This window comes from Homalodisca vitripennis, chromosome 8 (assembly GCF_021130785.1).
Source record: "Homalodisca vitripennis isolate AUS2020 chromosome 8, UT_GWSS_2.1, whole genome shotgun sequence".
In the NCBI taxonomy this organism is placed as follows: Eukaryota; Metazoa; Arthropoda; class Insecta; order Hemiptera; family Cicadellidae; genus Homalodisca; species Homalodisca vitripennis.
The window spans coordinates 13,645,144-13,670,878 of NC_060214.1; the positions used below are offsets into that span (position 1 = coordinate 13,645,144).

A 25,735-nucleotide genomic window follows, 5' to 3' on the forward strand; every position below is an offset into this window, starting at 1 on the left:
TAGTAAATGGGAGTCCCACAATGGCCATCACTGGCTCAATGATATTTAATAACATCTCGTTATCTATGTAAGCTGTCCGATATGAGTGTACTGCATGCAAATACTTTCACAGAATTGGGCAGGATTTACCAAGCGGTGATTTCCTTTCCGATCTAGGTCAAGAAAACAAGAGAGCGCAGCAAGCGTGGCCTCTGCAATGGGCGTTCCCGGTAGGTCAATTAAAGTTCAAGACTCCACAATTCGGACAGGTTTACTCTGGGATGAGGATATCGTACAGTGATATCACTTTTCCCAGAATTCCTTGGGATGACGCCCTAGAGCAGGATTGGCTATGGCGCAACTGTTATACCGCAGTGAAATGCATGCAAAGTAATAGCCTAAAGCGGTCTGCACGAATGTAGTCCCATGGTGAATCTAGTTAGTACGTCTAAATCCCCCTCTACATCCTGTGACCAGTTTTACGTGTATGGAAAAGTACTGATCCGTCTTAACATCGATTATCATAAATAAAGATCATCAGCTGTTACCGTACATTTGATTTCATTTCTTTGTTTTGCATACAACATACATATCAAACAATCTGTTGTTTGTAGTAACCGTAGCCACGTCATAGCGGGAACAGCCCGTGGTCAGCAGAGATATGGCAACACCGCCTCAAACGTCATTGTACTATTTTCGTCCAGGTTACTATAGCATGACAATCGAGCTAAAACGGAAACATAAATAACTAATCATTTAGGAAACAGATGAGAAGGTTTAATTGAAGTTCTGAGAGGTTTGCAAATGGTCAAGTTTACAATAAATCCATTTAGTTTTAAAATGACAGGGAATGAATACAAATGAATGACAAACCAAGTTGTTAAAAAGTAAAAAAAATTATAAACGATCCGTATGTAATTGTGACACCTTTCCAGAATTGTAATTCTTTCAACTGTTCAACACGTAAAGGTTATATGGCATTGTTTAGAGGATTTCAAAGAATTTTTCTATTTTAGTAACATTTTAATGCATTGAAATTATATGTATTTAATACAATTGTATGTATTATTTTATAGTAAAGTATTTAATATATTTAAACAATATTTTATTTATTTTTGTTTTATATATTTATAGTTATAAAAAATATTTACATAACTATAACAGTTATATTATAAATTACATATCATTATAATTCGTATATTTATAGCTTTATATATTTATTGAATTTTATATGTATATTAGTCGTATAAAATTATTGTATAACTTTTGTCACACATAAAAATGCTTTATTCCAGACATATCAATCTCATGTCTAGGTACTGTACTTTTAGCCTTGACGCAATAAATTTAATTAGATATTTCATTGACACATATGAATGGTACACATACATCATCTTATAACATAGTCTTGGAGAAATGGTTAATGTAAGGAATGGGTTTTGGATCTGGGAGGGTACATGTTCAGATTTTAAAAACCCAAAATGTAAAAATATAATCCGAAAAAAATACAATATTCTCAATACAATCTCATAATTTTATACTGTTTTCTTCCTCAAGTTGTGGATTTAATAATTGATTATTACCGTACAACAAATTCATTTTCGGCAACACTTTTACTTAATTAATAGACGAGTCATTAATTATTTTTATTTATCATTAATTATTATACATGCAATAGATGTCGTTAAAATTCTAAATAAATAAATAAAATATATTTATTCATATATGCTATTTTCATCATTCAATAGTAATATATTTTGTTATATTCCATCTACGCACAGTGTCAAGAATATAAGAGAATATACTTAAAATGAACACACAGTTATAGGTTACCAAATATGTCATTCACGCGGTTATTGTGTTTTAAACTAGCCTCAATTGCCTTTTAAGAAATGTACGATATGTGGGAATTGGTATAAATCAGCCTTTTAAACCATCTCCATAAATTTTATAGTCTTGGAGCCAATATCCAATTTGTATTATATAGGTACATAACCTGGCTTTTCTTTAAATCGACGAAGGAATTTTTCCTAAAAAATTCTTCGTCGTCCGCGCAAGATTTGATTGAGTTCGAAACGGGAGTTTGTCAAAAGGCTTAAAAATACAAAACTATAACTAGAGAAACACGTATATATTATAGTTATATTTTATATAATTTAGCTATGGTGAGAAGGGTTTATTCGATGCTTAGTTTTGAAACTATGCAAAGAGATTGAAGCTTCTTTGTCGCCAACACTGATCTTATTGGACGTGGACTCTAGATTCCAGGAGTCAAATATGTGATATTTTCAGATTTCATACACTCCATTAAGTAGAAGATGAAATTAAGCTGAAATACGCAGTTATAATATAGTCTATTACCGTTAGACAACTAGATGAAGAGTCTGAAATTTGTTACTTGAAGGATCTGTATATTGTTTTTTTTTTTTTTTTTTGCTCTCTTAGGACAAGAAGCTTAAAAAATTGCACGTAGTTCTAAAAGGAACTTTGTGCTGCTTCTGGATGTGACAGGATATTCTGGATGAATACGGTTAGGGGTAGGGGCCGTTTCGTGTCGAGATCCACGAGGAAAATTATAGGACACTAATCTCAAGTCTCCCTTAGGAAGAAGGAGAAGTCAGTTCTGAACCAGCCTCTCCAATCAAAGCAGGCAGGGGGTGGCACACCCTTATGTCTAGGCTGGCAAGGACCTTTGACCCTTAGGGAACAAACCCCATCGACTCCAACAGCCGTCTCCCGCAGTAGACTAGACCTATCGAATTGCCCTTGCACCCCCAAAATCTTCAAATTTGCGGTTAGTGATGTGCCGCTCCTGGACATTCATAAGGTTGCCCAGATTTGAGTGACACCCAGGATTTTTCTGTACCCATTGTGGACTCTACTGGAAGGTTTAAACCAGCCAGAAGTGAACCTGTATATGGTTAGCTGATGTTGATTTAAAACTTATTTATGTGCCTGACGGTTGCTTTGAAGTGTATAATTAAACATATGATCTGAGAAAACATGTTTTTTTACATTTTAACATTTTTGATACCATCATATTTTGACCTCTAAAAAACTAGCGTAGCCGACGATCAATTTTTTCATGTGGAATTGTGATTTCAAGAAAACCCAAGTTTTATGCCTATAGAAGTCATTTTGGTTCTCGGATGGTTCCTTTGATGGGGGGATGCAAACATTATGTATATACTTGTATTTGTATGTGTATATACTTATAAACATAGATTCTTTAGTAAAGGTTTCAACTTATTGTTTTCCTGAAGGACTTTTTTGGAAAAAGACGAGTGAAATTTTATATATATATATATAAAATTTCATAGTATATATATATATATATATATATATATATATATATATATATATATATATATAACCATTTGAATGGATTGAATTATAAAAAGACAAGTTGGTTCTTAAGGTGTTTTTCGTTGATTTCAAAGAAAATCGTGTTTTTGAAACGTTCTGCCACCAGATCATCTTGCCCCTGGAAATCTTGTCACTGCATGTCCACAACCACTTTAATATCCAAACATCTAGAAGACAAGAATAGTTACAGTTCTCTATAATGTGTGTTTACCTTTAAATTGGACTGAATTGTCATTTCTTTATAACAAAATATAAACTTTTTCAATTTTTAAACGAGTTCGACTTCATATATTTGTAATGCTCTCAGAATTGTTTGAACTGCAAATGTAAGAGTGACATTTAGGATTCAAACAGTTAGCATTTTTGTATATTTATATTGTGAGGATATATAAATATTTTAAAATTTATATTTGTATTAATGGAACTTCCTTGGAAATCGGACTAAATTCACAACAAAATTTTAAATTTAAACTTTTTTTTATTTTCTCCAGTCATAAAGTAAAATTACAGATTATGATATTGCTTTTGGGTTCCACGTATATTAAGCGATTCAGAACCCGAAAGAGGAGAGGTTTAGATTTCGTGGCGTAAGTTTCCCAGCTTGGATTCTCCAAGGTTTCCATATCTACCGACCAATGGGTTTGCACATTCTCTCCCTCTCCCTCCAGAGTTGCTGGAGTATGTCACTGCAGGTGCAGAGTTACGCCACATGCCTCCAGCTGCCAGTGTCTGAGAAGATGTCGCCCCAGCTGGTCTCTCTACTTTTTCTGTTGCTGCTCGCAGGGGTGCCCGCTGTCCGAGTGTACTCAGGCACCACGGGGTCAGACTCCCTGGAGCGAGATGATGAGGAAGGCGACGTCCCGCCTCCTCCCAAGCACCATGGATACCACAAGATGCAGAAACTATCCAAGGATGCTGTCGGTAAGTTGTTGGTATCCACAGCTTAGAGTAGGAAACAAGTATCCAAATCATAAACAATCAGATTTCGGTTCAAATACAATACCGAAAGTTTTTTTACACGTTTAGATGCTGTTTCTAAAGACATGGAAAATACAACAAATTGATTTCATTGTTCACCAAAAGTAGTGGTAGAGGTTTGAAGCAGAATTTCACACCATCCATAATCAGGTTCAAATAAAAGTGGTTGAAATAAGGCACGGAAATTGACTGGAGGAAGTGACACAAAAAAGTCCTTAAAATATTATTAAAAACATAATTTCCATAGGGTAAGTCATAAATGAATAAATACATGTTACTCCCTAAAGTTAATTCTTATGTACTGACACATGCTGTGAAAATTTCACATTTTTATCTTCAACCCAAAATTACAAAATTGTCTAAGTTTTCTACTTTAAATGCTTGTGATTCCTTGTGGAGCCATAAAAAATATTTCGTTCCTTAGAGAAATCTACCACAAAAAGGTACTCAAAATACTCAATATTTGATTCAAAATATAAAATATAATCAAAACTTTATTGCGATGCATATTATATATAATACAATTTATTACTGTACTGTTGTTTGAAACGAAAACGTATACTTTCTACAGTTCGAGAAGTATCGTCAAAAATTCAATTGGTTTCATACAACATTTTAAAACCACTCCCAGATAAAGTCACCCCTCTCGTTTGTATTAATTAAAACAATTTAAAAACCCATTTATTTTTTGTTGGATTTGAATTGAAAATTATTAACACATTTATTTAAACTTTCTATGAAATTTAGCTCTAAATTATGGCTACCTCGTTGAAATTTTTGAATAAAAAATACCGTTGGACATGTTACATGTCTGAGTTAATAAGACATACACAAAGGTTCATAAAAAATGCAAAACAGTGTTAAAATAAAAAATTTTCAAATATTTAGTTTATTTTTACTTGTGCTTCCGGACAGTCAGCTTTTGTGACACCCTGTATATATGGATTAAATAAAATCCTTAACAAGTATTAACAATTGATTGACATTAGAGGCAATATGACATATTATCATAACTGGCAATTAAAAAAATATACATATAATTTCTATTCGTGTTTTTTAATCGACGATTCTGTAAAAAATGGTCTAAATTATAATAGAATCTAAAGAATCGCTTAATGAAAGTTCATAACGTACGTCATCTACTATATGAACTTCATAATTATTAAGTAGTTAAAGGTAACTTACAAAGTGAACCATGTTAAGTCCGTTACGTTTAAAACTCAAAATACGATTAAAGCACCATCGACCACATTGTTATCATACAAGGATTTTAGGTCATAAGTCATTTGTTTTTGAGAACAACTTTAAGGTAGATAATTTCTAAAATATCTTAAACTCTAAAATTTTGCCAAATTTTGAATCTTTTATGGGCTATGAAACTCCAAAATCAAAATACTAGATTAACCACTTTTTACTTACACAAATGTAAGTAAATTCACCCATTGACGACAAGGCTTGTTGTATTTTACCGCTACGTCGATTTTTGACTCATACACAATCAATGGTGATAAACCAACAGAGACTGAAATAATAAAAAAAAAAAAGTAAAGAATGTATTATTTCACCAGGCGAAGTTAGGGCTAAGAAGCCCTCTCTAACACTTAACCTGGAAATAATTGTTGAACGGATTTGTTCGATATCGTCTTTGGTAACAAAGATGCAAAAGTCCCTTATTCAGAAGATTCAAAAGTTCCTTTTGCAAAAGTCCTTAGTCTTGCAAAAGTCCACTTGTTCGATTTCATTTACGCTCTCAAGATTCCGAAAGTTACCGTATTGTTCCGTAGGTTTGCCTTGTTTTAGTGCAAAGTCATCCATGAAAAGACGATATATTTGACCAGTTATTTCCCAATAACACTCAGAACAAATCAGCTTTCCGTTTTGTTCCAGAAGGCTTTATCAACGTTATTTGTATAGCTGGGGGTAGTTATGACTTTAATAATATTGTGATACCAAGGCATAGAAGGACAGCACAGTTATATGACACCGAATGTGGATATTAGTCAGTCCGAAGGGCCATGGCCCTTGAAGTTTTTACCATTTAAGATAAAACCTACAGTTTGCTACTGTACCCCTGTTACCTGCATGGTGCCATTTACACAGTGTAACTGATAAAATTCATAGTTATACTCTTTCATGTACGTGGCAATCAACTGAGTTTAAATTATTAATGGCCAACGGGAACGCACTCGAAACTCCAGAAACCAACCCAACCATTAGGACTGAGTATGCGCGAGAGAGCTCTTGAGATTGGAGAGGGTCAACATTACTTAAATGACCACAGCCCAACTAATAGAGGTTTGGAATATAGAACCTTCTGAGGCTACAATAATAAAATACAAATACTTTTTAGATACAGTATTGAAATGGTGTCATATAGGAAAATATATAACTTAGATAAAAATATTAAAGTTTGTCAAGTTGTTATGTTCATTATGTACTTTCAAAAAAGGTGTTGAGTAACCAAGCCATAAGAGTGGTCTTCGGTCTTCTCTTGGTGAGGCATCTCAATTTTTCTGGTGGAAGGTTGTGCAGCTTCATGCCCATGTAGGAGGGTTTCTTTTTATATTGTGAGATATGATTACGTGTGCCGAATCTAGTATTGTAGTCGTGGAAATTTGTATATTCTTGTAAGCGGTTGTCCATCAGTATACAAGATGACTTCTTTATGTAGAGATTTACTATTGTCATAATTTTTAGGGTCCTGAAAGCTTACCTTGATGCGTTTCTCTGAAGCCTAACTCAGCTAAAGCTCTTATGGCCTTCTGAAGAGTTCTTGCCGAGGGCTTTCTCCAAAAACTAGTTTTAGGATTCTAAAGGTAGCCTGGATTGTAGAACCAGAAGGTTCCATAATCCAGGCTAGTAGTCTGGAAGACTAGGTGCACTTCGGGAAGCGACGAACACCCATCACCCATGTGGGTGATGTTCAGGGTCAACCTTCAAGAACCAATCCGGACGAAATATCAGTTGCTTGTTCTTGTTGCAACTATAACCTCTTCCGGAATCTCAATCCCATGCTTTACTCTGTTAAATCCATCAATTATATTACCACTTTGGACTGAACGATGACGACGCTTCTGCACTTGAGAAGTCGCTTCAACTTGCCGAACGTGTTGAAAAGCAATCTCACATTGTAACAATGCAAGTGTAACACTTGCAGTTCCACTAAAGGCACAAACAGCGTTTGGCATAAGAACTAAAGCAATAACGTTTACGACGGCAGTGAAAGTCCATGCAGCGATGGTATTATCGGACCTACGTTGCACATCGGCTGTTTATGACTTGCTTTTATTGTTCCTCTGTGGATGACGTCATTTCATTACGATTTTTGCCACGTTCATTAATAATAACTATACCGCTGATTTGTTGCAAAATAAATTATCTGTTATGTCGTTCTCATTCCGGGTGATTGGAGTCCGTCAAGCCGAATTAAGGAGACAAGATGAGTACAAAACTATCCCGATTCTTCCTCAAGTGATTGAAGATACATTTGTTATTTTGAATGCTGAATTTAGCTCCAGTTTCACCTTCCTTTTATTGCAACGTCTGGTATCTGACGCTGTGTTAGACTTGACTCCTGGAATCAGGAGTCATGTTCGTCTGAAGAGGTACAAATAAAGTCGGCGACGAAGAAGCTCAAAACGAACCTTTACATCGTTTCGACGTCAGGGACACCTATAAATAGGTGAAGAGGTATTCTCCTCATTGTCTCATCAGGTGCACAATTGAGTGCACTACGATGTGATAAGACACGATCTCTAAGCACGGCGGAGCAACCGAGGGTTCTACACATAGTGTGGCTATGGTAGAAGGGTTGATTCAATTTTAATGTTAAATTTAGCTCCAGTTCACTTTCTTTAAAAAAACAAACTTCACTTTGCTTCTAAAATTAATCGTTATTTGCATTAAACGTCTAATATTGATTTGATCGATTTTATACCGGAATTCTAAGCAAACCGGTCCGTTTTCCCAACTGGTAGAGATTGGAATAGAGCATCCTTTCTTTCTAAGGTGGCATGACTACAAATTGTATTTTTATAAAGTTAACTGACATAGTAGTAGACGACATTTTCTAGATTTCTTTTATTATTTTAAGGTTTCCCGTTTGGCCAACAGTTGAGTGCCACAACTGAAAGTGTTTAAGTTTTAAAAATCTGTAAAACACAATTCTTGAAATTTGATTGAATTAATGTGAACGACAAAGTACGTGTCTGAATATAGTCTAATAAATAAAACTAAATATAAATTTTATTAGGATGTACGCTAGCGTGTTATTTACGCTCTTTCTTTTGGTTGAGGGATTCGGCCGCTCATAAAAACTAAAATTGGAAGAAAACCTATAAAAAGCAAGGGAAATGTAGAACACATATATTTCACTAGAAAACTGCTCAAAGCTCTATCTGACAGCTAGACCTAGGCCTACCACTGGCAGGACGTAACAAACCACTAGCAAATTATATTGACAGGTCTTTGTTATTAGTCATTTAGGTTTGGATTGTCTATGCCCAAAAGTTTTTTGTTCCGTTTCGTGTGGTTTGTACATTAATTATTCTGATATTCACTCAAGCGATTGTTACAAAAATGAGACTTGAATCTATCTAAATAAATATGTAAACTTTTCTTACTAAGCCAAATTGTTCATGGTGTGAAAATTAAACTCGTGCTCATGTATCATTCTTTTTTTTAAGAAAACAGTTGCAAATTTGATGTGCAAAAGTTTGTGTCGTATGTTATACCTAAATTAGTGTGTTTTCAAATTATTTAAATACTAAAAAATTAACTTTAAGTCCTTGTTAAGGGTTCTAAAGAATATATTAGAGCCAGGCTATAAAAACAATTAAAACAATCAGTTAATTATATATAATTTTTTTTTTTTTAGAATCATACAATGTGGCAAACATTCCATGTTTCCTGCTATGTTTTAACAATAGCGCACAAAACGGAAACTAGAGGGAAATCATTAGCTTATTTTGGAGCATTCAAGATTTTGACGGAATAACCTTCTTTCATTGTGGTACATAATTGAAAAAAGAGTTTCCTCATTTTGGTGTGAAAAATACAGGACAAACTGTTAACCCCAAAAGAGACAACTAAAATTAATTTTCATGTTGGAAGTATAAAAACATAATTCCTAATGAGTAGTTGCCCTGTATTTTATCTTAAAACTGTATCAAAAAACAGCAAGAATTTTATATTAGCATTTGTCTCACAGTCACAATCGGCCTTTTCTGAATGATTGACTAGAACTTACGGTTTTAATGAGTCTAATTAAAATTTGGATATTCAATATCTACACAGCGTATGGTTATATCCTTCTGCTTTGGGCTGAAATGCTTGTTTATATTTTCTTTCCTGAAATATGATTTCAGTTTGAACAGTTTGAGTTGGGGAGCATCCTCTAGAAATAGTCCTCGGAATTTTTAAATATTTCAAACAGAAGGTTCATGGTATTGACCTCCAAGTGTTATTTTAATATCTGCTCACAAAACTAAAGAAGCCAATTAACATTTTGATCGCAAATACAGTATAGAAAGAAAACATGCCAAAGAACAAGTTGCAAGAGTAGTTAAAGAGATAGCAGCAATATGCAGAAACGAAATGCTCTAATTTTATGGGTTAGCTCCTCCTCTTACTTTACTCCGAAAAGACAATGTACACGAGTGCACAAATCAATGTATAGTGGAAAAGTTTGGATCACAACCGTGTAAGAATGTAAAGTTGATTCACACCTTCGGCTTTAGTCATGTTATTGACGCTGTTTTGTAACAGTCCTTGACCTGACGGGAAGGTCTTGCATTGTTTGCTGGCATCCGATACTCCAAATACCTTTGGTGTTCCTCACCCATGGGATCGGAAAAGAGGATTTCATCTGTCTACCCACTTGTTGGGGTTTCGATTATTTAATTCCAACACCATGCTAGGTTAGTACCTATTATTAGCGTTGGTGCTTTTTATCGAAATCTCTTTATCGCACAGTTTTCCAAAGAACACTAACACTAAAATATCCTTTCCGGCTCAGTCGGAAAAAAGGTACATTTCACATGAGACCATCAACTTGAAGATATATTAGTAGTTTTTTAACTTAACCCTGTGGTCAAGAAGTGATAGATGATAAATTGGTAGCTAAGGGTGGATCATATTAATCCGCAAAGTTTCCTTCTTAACTAGCTAAAATTAAAATTAGTAAAATTATTTGGTCGACTTCTGACATAATCTTTACTTCCAGCACAATTATTCCTCTGGTAAAGGATTCTACCCTTTGTTAAGTTAACTTTCTGGTAAACTCTATCGATGACCAATCCGCCTGGTCTGCTTATTCTCGTAATTGACTTAACCTAACTCCACCAAGGAAATAAGATCCTGTTCTTTTAACCCTTAATAACTTTACTCTCACCTGGAATATCTTGTAAATGAAATAAAACACCCTTATCATCCTATTCTTTTAAGTGATATAATCTATTGTTGGCTTTTCTTGGTCACGCTTCACATTTTTATAATTTAGGAGCCGATAGTCGATTTTCAATGTTTTTACGCAACCTTACAATCGATACCAGAATTTCTCCGAAAAAGATCTATCGCTATCCAAATAGTCGGTCTGTATTTTGTTGGCTGAAGATGATTTGACATTTATTTCCATCCCTAACGGTTGGTTTGAAGTGTGAAAAGTTAAAGAAAATATGATCTTAGAAAGATTTTAGTTTCTTATTTTTAACTCTCTATATACTCCCACTTCGACCTCCACAAAATCTACCGTAATTGATCGATATCATTCTAAGCAGAAACTGGACCATTACTTATCATGTAAAAATAAGCACGACAGACCTATAGACGGATAATTTCATTGATTCACCTTTTATATATGTACCTGCGCCCAAATTTTGTTATAACTTTACAGTAATAATAAGCATTTTGAATTTACCAGCAAGCCTTTGTTTGACAAAAGACAGTTTATTAGTTGCCAGTAATAATTGTGAACTGTGAATGTTGACAGAGTATTAGTTTTCAGTCATCATATAATCTGTTTCATTAAACAGCTGATTCCTACACTATGTGAAAAACCTTATGAAATATCAGTTAGGTTTACCAATCATCCGAACAGTGTAACAAAAATTCCCTTCAAACATCCGTGCAAAAAACCTGATTTGTACGAATTATTTGACGATACCGATTAGAAAAGTTTAAAATATACGATAATTTTGAAATCGGTAAATATCTCATTTCTGTTGATTAAGTAAAAATTGGGTCGTTTTATTAAATGAAATTAACCAACCCTACGCCCCTAACTTGCTGGTCTTGAAAAATATTTTATTATGATAGTTAAAAACTCGAAGGAATTTCATGCAGATTTCATTTAAAAAACATTCCAATAATAGCTGCGACAGTTTGAATATTTTGAAAAAAAAAACCGTTTTGGTCGCAGTAAGTGAACAACGCAACCAATAAGTAACTTAATCACATTGATTTGTTGGTCTTGATATTACACATAACTCTGTCCATATACATTTTTGCTGTATTTGTAATAGATTCTTATAGTTTGTATACGTATAAATTTCTTTATACCTTCTTAAATTTTACTAATAATTAAAACCATTTTCAGCCAACGCCATAAATATGTGAATTGTTCTAACTCTTGATATACATTTAGTAACTGTGTTCACGTTTGTATTTTGTTCATTTAATATTGGGTATTCGTGTTAAAATAAAACTATTGGCTTTTAATTATTGAAAACATTCTAATTCTTGAATCTCTGTTACATAGAAATAAGAAAATGGTTAACATTCCATTAGCTTGTCTGAACATCCGATCTCTCGTTTTTCTCTTCATGTGTTTATATAAAGATATAGAAGGCAGTAATGTTTTTCTTTGTTTAGCAATGTCATGTACCAACAATATTGTTGTTGAAACAATTGCGACCAATCGTTAATACTAGAGACGGACGTAAGCCAAGCTTTGTCTAGTAAGTCCACATCCTCAAAAGCCCCAATTTCAGAGACACAGAGAAAAGGTTTAATTGTATAACGAGACGCGATGCGGACGACTGCGCACAGCGAGACTGACTGGTTTGTGCGCATGCGCAGTAAGATGGCGCAGGCGCGTTGCGTCAGCTTCCACGGCTTTATGAAGCGGAAACACTGTCGCAAAAGGAAACCGCTGCTGGTCTCCAACTGCACCAGCGTGGCCTTCTAATTGTGGGAACTACGATGGGTGAGGTGTAATCTGCTGACTCGAATTTGTAGAGAAATTTAGTGGCGAGGGGTTGGTAATTACTTCAACGTTTAATTAAAGAAACAAAACTCCGCCATCACTTCCGTTGGTACAAGGATGCGTACTATGTTTCCAACTTTTGATTACACGAAAACTATAAGATGGATTGGGGACCTTCACTCGATAAAATTTTTAAAAACTGTTTTTATTCCAAATTACTTTCTTATCTATGATAATAATAATATTAATAATCTATTATTGCATTCTTTTAACAATTTTTAAATCGTATCGCAATCGTCAATAGTTTGAGGTAATTTACACGATTTCATCTACACATTCACGCAACCTCATACTCACAATTTATACAATCATTCAAGACACAATCGCATTGACCTCAGATCCAGGCTTATCATGAATTCATCAACAGAGTAGAAAGCCTTGGACACCAAGAGGAGTTTTAGACGCGTTTTAAATTGATTTTGACTATTGGAAATTTTGATTTCTTCAGGGAGCCTGTTGAATAATCTGACACCAACTTCTTGCGGTAGATGTTGCTCTAATGTCAATCTGCGTTGATGAGTTCGAAAGATGTCCCTGCCTATAGTTTCATATTGATGAACGTTCCCCTCACGAATCAAAGTGCACCTTGATCTGCAGTACATGATCACCTCAAAAATATAGAGACAGGGCAAAGTCAGCAATCTCAACTCCCTGAAAGATTCCCTACACAACTCTCTGTAATTCAAATTTTCAATGATTCTGACAGCGTTTTTCTGGAGTCTAAAAACGCGCTCCATTTTGTTTTTTGCACAACTACCCCAAAGTCTTATTCTATAGATATCAACAATTTTTGTTCCTCAGTACAAAAAATTGTTCGAGTTTTCTGCAGTCGTTTCAGATACAATTTCATTTGATACTGAAATACTAAAACTCTGGAAACTCCTAATTATTAAAAAGCACCAGGACCTTCCTCTCGGAAACTCGTACGATTTGAGCTATTGGGCCGAATACCATGTCATCCTGCTGAACTTTCCTAATTAACTGACAGCCCGTCATACATGTGTATGAGACCAGAGGCAGAGATAACTACCGAACTGGTAGACACAGAACGGTGGTTTTTGAACGCTTGCCTTCGCAGGCAGGTGTTCATTTCGTCAATAAGTTACCAGATTCAATTAAAAACACTCCAACGCTCAAAGTGTTAAAAACTTGTTTGAACCGCTTTTTAGTGTCACAAACATTTTATAATGTTGACGAGTTTTTTGCTTATGATTGGGAGACCACCAATTAAAAAGACTGACAAAATTCGTCGCTGGAAGTGGGAATAATTGGTGAATGAATGGATGTAGGTACGTTTGCAGAATTGTATGTTTGAATGGAATTTATTGTCGTGTGTTTGACAAAAATTTTAGCAAGTAAAAAGCAAAAATGTGACATTTGCCATGCGTTGTATAATGTTCCGGCAATAAAAATCTGGTCTGATTTGATTTGATTACTATTAATTACATTATGCCTTACAATTTCACCTTTAATTTTTGCAGCGCCGCCTGGTGGCGAGTTACATTAATGGGCATAGTATATAAACCTTCCCCGTAGAAAAATACATATACATTTTCATAATGATCGGTCACATAGTTTACAATTCTATAAAGGACATACAGACATACAAGAACAATTCATTTATTATATATATATATATATATATATATATATATATATATATATATACTTAAATACAAGGAGTGTAATATTTATATACGTATTACATAAATATATAATAAACAAGGGCGAATTTGAAAATTTGCCATACATAGCCTATCCCGATAGCGTCGTCCCTCCTCCCCCAGCGGATTATGGCCTAATGAATTCCCGCTAAATCCACAACCATTGATTATGTATTAGTCTATAAGAAGATAAGTCAAAAGTTAAAATCTCTTACCACACGAAACGTCAGATCGCGGGCTACCTAGTGGCAAACTAAAGGTATATTAATGATAAATATTTAACAGAAAAGTAATGTTTGGTATTTTAGTAACTTAATCTATTTATACGTGTGTGTGTGTGTGTGTGTGTGTGTGTGTGTGTGTGTGTGTGTGTGTGTGTGTGTGCGTGCGTGTGCGTATACAAACACACATACATACATAAATGAATGTTTATCTGTGTGTGTTCTATTTAGAATCGTAAACTATTTGACCGATCGTTATGAATATTTGCATGAATATGTATGTTTTTCACGGGCATGGCTTATATGCTATGCCTATTGATGTAACTCACTATCAGGCAGCACTGCAAAAGATAAAAGTTTTAAAAGCGCCTGCACATTATAAACTGCAATTACGAGACAGTTACGTAAATTAAATGGCCAAACACTATTTGAAGGCGCTAAGTTATGATGTATATTTGTCTTATATGGTAGCGGCTCATGATAGAATTTGATGTTAGCACAGAGAAAAATATAGCCTATCTCCCTTCTCTATAAAGTTAGTTAGGGTAGCGCTATCTCAATATGGCCGAAAAACTCCTAATTGCACAACACTTCTACCACACAATCCCCGCATGAATGTTCGATTTATTATCTTTTAAAGGCATAGCTTATCACTCGTTTATCTAAAGCTATATGAGGCGGCAGCATAATATTGCATTGTTGTTCCCATCCATGCAATATTTAACATAACTATGTTGTATATATTTGTTTACGATTTGAAATCAATTAATATAGAAAATTGCTCAATTCATTGGTAAATCACTGTTTGCTGAAAATATATAAATTTATATTTTCTAGTTAAACCTTATAAGTTGCATAAGTTGAATAAATAGAGTTTAATCAAACTGAAATTTTAACGATGTAACAACGCCTGTAATTGCATGATAGAATCAGAAATAATTTATTTCGTTAATAACAAAAAGTTACATGAAATAAGTCACATTGGTAAATAAGGAGTTAAAATAATAATAATAATTCAATAAAATCTCAAATAGTCAACATAGGTTATATCACATGTTTGTACAATCTGACAGGAATTCTTGAACAGAATACGGGCATTTTTCAAGCAAAATAGTTTTAACGTTTTTTAGAAAACGTTTTGAGCTGGTTATGTTTTTCAGGTGACGAGGCAGCGCGTTATAGAGCCGTAGAGCTGAATAGTACATGCCCCTTTCAAAAATTGTCAATCTATGGATCGGGTAGACCATATTACCCCTGTGGCGGGTATTGTACTGATGATTAAAAGTGTTCCCTGCAAAAAGATGTGGGTTATTTTTGAAGAAAGTCAAAACTCCAAGTATATAGATACTTGGAAGAGTGAGGAGATTCAGTTGCTGAAAAAAGGGCTTACAGTGAGCACGATTACCCGTTGCAGGCATAATGCAAACAATTCTTTTTTTGGAATCTAAATACCCTTAAAATTTCACTATTGTGTGTGTGTGTGTGTGTGTGTGTGTGTGTGTGTGTGTGTGTGTGTGTGTGTGTGTGTGTGTGTTATTGATATTAGATCAATAATAACCCGTTTCAAAAATTACATTTGTATTGCATGAACTACGGACAACAAATCACAAAAGTAAAATAGCCATCACTATAACACAGTACGCCATCTTGATATCTACTCGTTTTGACTGTCTACGCTAGGACCGAATTGCTCTACAAAGAAAACAGTTTTGTTACTCCGGATATACAGGATTATAGTGTCATTATGTCCATTATGGAGGTAACTCTACCCATTTTTACTACTTATTATTACTCGATATAAGTAGGTTTGGATTAGGGCATCATGTGTTACTAGCAGTACCAAAGTTTTTTTTTTTGTTCTCTTAGGACAAGAAGCTTATAAATTGCGCTTAGTCCTGTAAGAACCTTTGCGCTGCTTCCGGAGTGATAGGATATTCAGGAGGGATAAGGTTAGGGAGTAGGGGCCGCCTCCTATCGAGATCCATGAGGAAGAATTAGGGCACTACATCTCAAAGTCATCCTGGAAGAAGGGGAGGCCAGCTTTGAACCAGCCTCTCCAGTCAAAGTAGGCAGGGGGGTGGCATAACCCTTGTTGAGGTTAACAAGAACCTCTGAGGTAAGGGAACAAACCCCACCAACTCCAACAGTCTTCTTCCACAGTAGACTAGACCTATCGAATTGCCCATGAACCCCAGAATCTCAACAGTTGCGGTTAGTGATGTGCCGCTACTGGACACCCATAAGGTTGCCCAGATTGAAGTGGCACATCGGTTTTTGCTGTGCCCAGTGGTGGGTTCAACTGGAAGGTATAAACCAGCCAGAAGTGATCCCTGCTGGGTCAGTACCAAAGTTAATATTAACCTTCACGAGCGCTCACGTGATCTGAGCTTGAACGTGGGTACTACCTTGTAATATATCCAACAAGAAAAACATCCCTCGACATACTACCTGAATTCAAGATCAGATAAAGTCAGCGCTCGTAAAGATTAACTGTAACTTTTTCTATTTATAATATATACGTTTGTATTTACATGCCTATATAATTTAATAATAACTAGTAGACAGGGCCATAATAGTAGCATTGTTATAAAAGCTCTTTACCCTTGAAAGGGCTTAGATACTACAGAGGTCATCAATGTGTGAGTTCCAAGAGAGAATAATACAGAGGTATTTTGCTTCATTGACTTGATTTATTTAAGGTAAGCCATAGTAATCATCGGTTCTTCGGCCTTTCCATATTAGTTGCTGTTTATTCTCGTTAACAACTACGTTGTTATGTTGGCAGTATTGTATTGTCAAATTCAAGGCTGTCAAAGAGTTCACTCCGAGGGATATTTATCGAGCCGCAGGAAAAGCAGATTTTAATTCTAACAATAACAGTAGTAGAGCCAGCCTTTTCAGGCTAATTTAAAATTATCGTTAAAGGTCTTTATACATTTTATCTCTTTCTTTTTAAAATTATTTTTAGTTCATATATATATATATATATATATATATATATATATATATATATATATATTTCTGAACTTCACCCCTCATAATTTTTAAACCCAACCTTGCCCCTACCAATTTGCTGTCCTGCGCTATAGCCCTTCTAGATCATACATAAATCAAGTCCTGGTTACAAAATAGACGCCATAAGAATGCTTATTATTAACATCGTTAATTATATCCTTTCAGCATTTTGTATTGTTTCTCAAAATCAACGAGATACCTATATATATAAACTTGAACATCAACATAAAAGTGTTTTTTTTTTCTCAAAATACATAAATTATTTCTTTACTTTCCTATTATCAAAAGTAGATTATAAATAATTATTACAAGGCACATAAACATGTTACAACTTTGAACACAGTCAAATTTAACATTTTCTTTCAATCAAAATAATATTATAAAAACGAAATACGCAGTTTAAAATTTCCAACATATATTATAAAAATTAAGAAGTAAGGTATTCTCTTCTTGATTTTGAAACATCCTAAGTACAACAAATATTTAAGTTATGGTTTCCGTGATATAGAAATGCATTAGTGTTTCAGATAATCCAACTACTTGTATGATATATCAATTTGTTAACCCTTTCAGGGCCAGGACCAAATATGAGATGTTGCAAAATTTTTTCACATGTCTATCCCCTTGTGACTAGTCAAAAGTGCCAGGCTAAAATTGGCGATTTTGCAGTCTCTTAAATTAAAATTTATAACTTTTCATAAACATTAGAGAATGACCTAAAAGTTGCACCAAATTACTCGTATAGATATATACTATCAACAAAAAAATATATAGATGTAGTTTTAAGTAATTTAAAATTTTAAAAAAATAATGTTTTAATGGATTATATAAAAAAAATTTAATTTTTTAATTTTTTCGTAAATAACTAAAAAAAGGAAAAATAATTTTACTGTAGAAAGCTATGTTATTATATTGTACATTTATAAAGGAACAACCATACAAAATTTTGTGTTATTTCTCTCATAAATAAATTTTTTATGACACATTTTGTATAAATACGCATAATTGTACTTCGCAACAAGTGATAAAGCAACTGACTCTTAACTGCAAGAAACTTAAAATAAATATTCACATTACGGATGTACCGGTAAACAGATGATTGTAGGATCCATAAGCAGTTTCAATACAGTTAAAAACACTATTTACCAAGAAATATTTACACAATTTTATTTGAAATTGATTTACACTTTTTCTATTTACAAATATGCTACTTACAATTTCACTCCCGTGAGATCGCAAATTGTCAGTCATTGTAACTACTACACACAATAGCTAAGCAGGTAACACTACTAATATTTACAACCACAAAATAAAATAATGAAGAAGAATCCAGCATACAATGGTACGATTGCACTAAAGCATAAAGAATTAACAACAATAGATCGAGTCACCTGATAATGTCACGTGACAATTACGAAATAAAAATGCATAGACCTCCAAAATAAAAATTATATTCATATTAAATATCTACAAATATACCAGGGAATAAAAAAAACATAAAACTTTAATCATTTGATGTCGTATTTTTTTAAGAAAATTACGAATATCACCTGGCGCTTTTCGCGTATCACCGACGGCAATATATTGCCGCCTGGCACTGATCAGACGCGATCTATGGCGGCAATATATTGCCGCCTGGCCCGGAAAGAGTTAAAGTGCAAATTATTTGTTTTACTGATCACTCTATTATATACATTTTTAAGATACTGGATAAAACCATTGATTAAAAACCCCATTTTGCAACAAAAAGAACATATCGATGTTTAGAAGAAGCTGCTTTACGGTGAAAAAAAAAACAACAATAGAATAACATTCATGCTTCCATATGATATAAGTAAATGTTAAGCTAGTGAATAACTTGTTCATTGATATTAATGTCTGCCCATTTTCAAATGTCATTACATCAGTCAGTTTTAATGATTAGTGTTTTGTATTAAGTGCATGTCTATAGAGTTAGTGAAGTTGACAAACAACATGTAGGTTGTGATTCCTGACTTAGGCGTGCCACAACGCTTTAATAAGATTTGTTTATTTTAACCTAGTTTGTAATTATGTATTAGGTTAGTTCTTTACCTGAAGAAGAGATCAGATTGCAGATCTCGAAACTTAGTGTTACTGTTTTCTTGTTTCACTGAACGATGGCAAATATCCGGAAAAATCCTGTTTCCTTCACAATCCTTCCATCGTCAAAAATAACTTTCAAACAAAGAATCAGTCAGTGTTGGACTGACAGGCTTCTGGACAAATTTTCTGCCTGGCCCCTTTGAAAAATGTACATTAACCTTCCCATGTTTCGTACTGGGTTTCACAACAAAAACTGTTGAGGGAATTATTAAAAATCCAAAGTACAACGATATATGCTCGACGTAATTCCAAGTTATATTTCTAATGCGAGAGGCAGTAATGATATAAAATATAAAAATTACATTTTTAACAATTATTCTATTGGCTGAGCGCTAGAGAAGCCTATCACTCAGGAGGCTAGCAACACTTTTCTTCTTTCAATGCATCCACATGATATCTCGAGAAGGAATTGAGTTATAGACTTGAAATTTTGCATAACAATATATATATATATATGCAAAATATAATAATATATATATATATAATATATATATGCAACATCGAGTTCGATAATGGTGAATTTTCCTTGGATGGCGTTTGGCTGAGCATTAGCAAAGTTTTGTTCGCAGGAAATCCCGAAAGATTTGAGCGATAGATTTTAAACTTTCTTGAACATTCATTTCTACATATCCAAGTGGAGTCATATACTAGTCCGTCCATGGAATGTGGCTGAACGTTAGTGAAGCCTGACACTTAAGGTGATATATCGAAAACGAATTAAGCTATAGCTTGAAGTATTATTTGTTTACATCCATCTCGAACAACACAAACATACGAGTCTGATGAACTATATTAATTTCACTTATCTATATTTTGTGTAGTAAATACATATTACAAATCTTTTACTATTTGTCTTTAGTGGTAAGTGAAATATATAGGGTGTTCAGTAATACTGTTACAATACTTTTATACACATTTTTTTATACACATAATTTTGTATGTGGGATTTTTATACACATACAAATTAGAATAAAGTCCATATGAAGGTATGTCCTGAAAAGTACTGTTGGAATTGTCATATAAATTTCAAAATAGTTAGTATCCTATGCATTTTTATAACCTTACCGGTTTTTTGTTATTTTACTTTACAAATTTTAAACAGACGCCATTTTGAAACTGGCTAAAAGATTTTGTTAATATTTTATTTTCAAAAAGGTCTACCAAAGGTTAATACAATTCTCAAGTTGCATACATTTTTCTTCTCTGGTTCAAAAGATGCGTTTTTTTTTATTTTTTTTTTAGCCCATACAGACAGATAGACGGAAAACTAAAGGTTTTAGAACATAGCTTCATATGAACTTTTTACTTATTTTTATGAGTATAATACAAAATTCCAAAGTATTGCAACACTTTTACTGAATACTGTATATACTAGGTACTGTATTAATATTTACTGATTAAATATTTTAATCAAATGTGTTATCCTTATGTACTGTTTGAGTTAGCGTTTAAACAGGCGAATCTGTATCAAGCCCAAGTCTCAACAACACTTATTGTGTCGTTTGGTGCCAAAAACCGTTTATTGATAGCGTCACGCCTACGTCAAGCTGGTTCACGTCTTAAGGCGGCGTTAGACGTTAGTTCCTACTGTGGCCTACACTTTTTCGCGGCGCTTCAGTCGCATTTAACTAACGTCAAGTCTTGTGCCTTTACTTCGTAGGCTACCTTTTTTGCTACATCTCTGAAGTCTTCCATGTATTTCTTGTGGGAAAAGAACCGGTGAGAAACTTTCGTGTCTTCTAACAGTAATTTACGCAGGTAAACCACATCAAACCCAACATGTACACATAAAACTGGCTGACAGTCTTGACGTTTTTTTTTTTTTTTTTTTTTTTTGTGGGGGGGGTGGTGTTTTAGTTTCATAATTGGGATGCAGACAATGGGAAAGAATATTTGTTATAACTCATCAGATATACTCAAGTGAATATCAGTTCGAAGTTGGATCTCGTGAATGTAAAGTCCGAAATCTAAAAAAAATATTTATTTTAGAAAGATTGTACATGGAATTATTTAAGGTGTGTAATTCCGCCGCCGCAAAAAGAGAAATGTTGTGGAATATTTTAATGTCAAAATAGATGAGATGAGCGCCGACTCAATAATATAGAATAACGTCAATTTCTTAGAAGGAATAATTTATTTAAAGCCAGATAAAAAATTCACACACACACGCGCAACTGTGTAGAATTAAATTGTATGAATTTTGTGTCTAAATCAAAATGTATATTTCACTTTCATCAAATCTGTGTTGCTTGCAAACAACCTCGTCTCAAATAAATAAAAAATGCTCGCTTTAAAATTAAAAACTGAGAGCTAAATCAATTGTGTATGCAAGCGAGCGTAGCGAAAGGAGTTTAGACATGAATTCAAATTCAAATCCAACCCTTTTATTACCGTAAACAATATACATTATATGGTAAAAGTCAGACATTTGGTATAATATTTTGCAATCATACCACAGTGTCACATTCACACATACATATTTTGCATTCATTCAATCCCGTCACTCGCCAATTTTCACCATTTTCAACGCCAGGGTCTATTTTCAAAATGGGTGGTCTCCCAGTTACATGCCAAAAACTCGCCGATATTATAAAATGCCATTGAAGCTAAAAAGCGTTTAAGACGGGTTTTTAACGCCTTAGGCGTTGGTGCATTTTTGTGTTCATAAACCACCGTTCTATGTTTTCCTGAACGGTAGTTGTCTCTGCCTCTTGTCTCATACCCATGCACGTCACGGCCCCTCATCAGGGTACATTTGGACATACAGAATGAAACTGTTTCCAGGATGTATAGACAGGGCAGAGTCAACAGTTGCAAGTTTTTGCATGCTGGTCGGCACGACTCTAAAACTCAATTTTGCAATTATTCGAATCGCTTTCTTTTGAAGTTTGAAGGCTCTCAAAAATTTATTGTTTGCACTAGAGCCCCACAACACCAATCCGTAGGTAAGATGTGGGTAAACCAGACCATAATATGCCGCCATCAGTACCTGAAGGTCAAAGCAATATGAAATGTATAAAAGAGTGGGGAACCCCGTCAAATGACGATCACAACAAATAGTCAGTCCTCGTCCTCTGATATTATTATAGACTGACAAATGTGAATACTCTGGTGAGCCTTATTATTGCTTATTATAACGCATTATGGGACGCCAAATAAAACTACTATTCTATATTTTCATTTTATTAGTAATAACCTGGCGAGGCCTTCTTAAAATTTGTGTCGTCCGTCCGTCTGTGAGATAACTCTTAATAGTACCTAATGTCTTAGAAAGTTGAAACTTGGAACAGATCCTCTTGGTCCAAGAGAAAACTCTATTTTTGGGGTCAAAATGTAAAAAACAGCAGCGCTCGTCTGTACGATACCGTAACCCTTTCGTTATATTCTCCGGGATCCTTCAATACTCATTACATCGATTTATTTTTAAATATTTTGGAATATATAATTTTAAAATGCTTTGTACTGAATGATCCGTACGGATTTCCCGGAATTTTATTTGATTGTCTGTAATCAGTTATTCTCCATCAAATAAAATCTGAAACTTTTCCAGTACCAAACTATTCCTAACATTTATTTTTATTTTTACGCGTAATCTGCAAGAATCAGGAATAATTTATTTTCCTCAAATGTAGGTATAAACAGTACATTGCTTACAATAATTCCATTATATGCCCAAAATTAACCCACACAAAGGGAAAACAATAGGGCCTCAAAGGCAAGCCTGTTATGAGGTTCCTTCATATTTAATAACATAACCTGCTGTCATCAGAATTAAATAATGGTACTATACTTATTAGATATAATCGGTGCAGCCTTAAATAACAATTTGTCTTTGTAAAACTCAAACTAGGCACAAATAGATAAATACAATTTACAAAACAATACAATAAAAACAATTTATATAACAGATACAATGACCAAAAAACAATAAATAATACTTTTATCATCCAAGAAGTTATATTTAATTCAGTAGATCTTGCTTATGGTAAACAGCCATTTTAAAATGCCCTTCTTAAATTTGCCCTTTTAAAGAGATTCTTAATAATAAAAAGTGGAATTAGTATTGCTTAAACGAATAAAATTATTAAGAAAAAACGTCCACTACTTCAATTTTTTAATTCTGAGTACGGCAATGTTTGTATGTAATTCATACTGGATTTTGTGTATTTTTAGAAAATGTGTTTTCTACGAATAAAATCTACACTGGTACTAATATGTAGCGGCAATTGACATTTAACTCAAGTTAATATTAATTTTTGCTTCTACTTATAGACTAACAATGTGGGCCTGTATTAACCTACAAATCTTGTACTTGTTTGCTTTTTATTTATTTTTATTGAAATCACTGTTCCAATGTGACCAGATCAATTATATTTTTAAAGTTCTGAAAGTCAGTTGCATTATTTACACTGATAGGTTACACCGCATTTGGGTTGGCCTCGCGTAGGCGTTGATCACGACTACAGCACACTCTGGAAGCCATTCAGACAACTAACGCAGCCGCCTGCGGCGGATCTCGTGTGAACTAAGTAACGGCTCCTCTAATAGATAGAACAGAAAGTCAATAAACAGTCGTATTTTCATGAAATAAATGTTATTATTAATATATTAAAAAACTAAGAAGTATTTAAAAATTTTAGGTCGTATTAGATAGATATAGTAATAATATAGTATTTACACCCTCACTATTATTATGTCTATATATAGAAGCGGTTGGATACGAAAGTGAAGTAGCGTACATTGCACTCGGCTCTCGACTGGGAGTTGTGGCGCGCTCCTGTAATCCAGCTACTTGGAGGTCGGGTGTTGTGGATGGTTTGAGGCGGGGAGTTCTGGGCTCAGTCCTCTCACGTTGACTGGACGTCCGCACTAAGCTCGCCATCAACATGGGCGCACTGGGGGAGCCCGGGGTGTCCAGGTTGGCTAAGGAGGGGCGAACCGGGCCAGGGGGGAAACTCAGCAGCCAAAAGTCCCCGTGGTGTGCAGTAGTGGGATAGCGACCGGGAGTGGGAGCTGGGTTTCAGCCCCGCCAATACAATCAGACCAACATCTTTTTGCCACTTTTTATCTTTATAGTTGCCAATATTTTATACATTGATTTAACTAATTTTATTTCAAAAAGCGCACTATTTTCTATGTAACAAGTTTATTTTGTAACTATTACTTAAAATACTGTATTTCTGTAATGTCTCCTATAATGCTGTTCATTTAATAATTTATTTCATTTATTTTTTTAGTAACAAATTAATGATTGAGAAATCTGTAAATGACTGAAAATTTGATTCATGATTTTACAAAACAGGGCTGAGAATTGAATTGTAATTTTTTTTAATGGTTAATCTTATTTGTTGTGTATTTTACTTTTATTAGCTATTTATGTTTCTGTAACTGTATAAATAGAATATCCTTTTATGCTTCCAAGAGTTAAATTATATTTTAGATTAAGCCGTGTTCACATTGGAAGCACGCACGCGTTGCCAAGCGTACCTGAAAAAATCAAAATTAGTACATATGTGTATTAAACTAGTGACAATCTACCTGTGCCGTTCACATTGGCCACCATTGACAAACTTGCACCGCCTCTTCAGGAAACAAAAAAAATTGTTTCTATAGGCAAGCGTACACATTCCTCCGGAGCGCAGTTATGCAGTAAAATAATTACTAGTGTTTTTAGTTTGTTTGTTGTGTATTTATTGTTCATCAGTGGATGCACCTTCACCAGACCATATTAATAGGTTCTGAAAAAGTCAAGGTTATTCCCCTTCTTATACTCTGCCTGCAAAGTTACCAATTTTCCCTTAAATGATTCAGCATCTACCAATAAAACATCGTTTTCAAGGAAAATATCCTCATCTTCTGATGATTCCATTGCGATTAAAATTGGAAACGTTCACTTGCCTATACTTGCGCACAGTATGACTATACACCTAGTTCAGGCTTGTGTGCGATTCCAGGCTACTTGCTCAAGTGAACAATGGCCTTAGTTTTGAAAGGGATAAAGAGATTTTTTATAATCATTGTAGACATTTAAAGACAGCTATTTTTTGTCATTTTTTAAATTTTGCTCCTTAAAAAAAAACCCTAAATATGTTTACATTTTAGTAAAATATTTTCAACATTTCTAC

General features: G+C 34.1%; 1 protein-coding gene across 1 annotated transcript in view; it reads left to right on the top strand.

Moving 5' to 3' along the window:
* The first annotated feature begins 3,818 nt into the window (after positions 1-3,818).
* LOC124367323 (low choriolytic enzyme-like) overlaps positions 3,819-25,735 on the top strand; it is a 33,754-nt gene continuing 11,837 nt past the window's right edge. Inside the window, exon 1 of the mRNA XM_046824053.1 lies at positions 3,819-4,266. Within this exon, the coding sequence (XP_046680009.1) occupies positions 3,981-4,266 (286 nt within the window). The 5' untranslated portion in view covers positions 3,819-3,980. The remainder of the gene's footprint in view (positions 4,267-25,735) is intronic.